The following is a 241-nucleotide window of genomic DNA, read 5'->3' on the forward strand; positions in this document are numbered from 1 at the left end:
GGATGCCCGGCACCCTCCCCTGGCCGATGGGAATGCACGGCACAACACTGTTCCCCTCGGTGACTCCCATGGGATTCACGGTGGCGCCAGCGGCCGCGCCGCCCGTCTCACCGAGGGCGCTGGTAGTTCTGTGAATCACGCTAACAGCAGGGATAGTGAGCTGCACTGGCCCTGCCTGGATGGGAACAAAGGTGGAGGAGGTGGCCAGGCCGGCGGGGGCCCCCTGAATACACCCGACCTG

The 241-nt window shown here is 66.8% G+C and overlaps 1 protein-coding gene across 1 annotated transcript in view; it reads right to left on the reverse strand.

Moving 5' to 3' along the window:
- The window catches only part of HIVEP1 (human immunodeficiency virus type I enhancer binding protein 1), a gene marked incomplete at both ends in the record, with an annotated part of 32,138 nt that overhangs the window by 510 nt on the left and 31,387 nt on the right, over positions 1–241 (reverse strand). The window contains 1 exon segment of the mRNA XM_009696971.1: positions 2–238. Within this exon segment, the coding sequence (XP_009695273.1) occupies positions 2–238 (237 nt within the window).

This window comes from Cariama cristata, unplaced genomic scaffold, assembly GCF_000690535.1.
Source record: "Cariama cristata isolate BGI_N322 unplaced genomic scaffold, ASM69053v1 scaffold18213, whole genome shotgun sequence".
In the NCBI taxonomy this organism is placed as follows: Eukaryota; Metazoa; Chordata; class Aves; order Cariamiformes; family Cariamidae; genus Cariama; species Cariama cristata.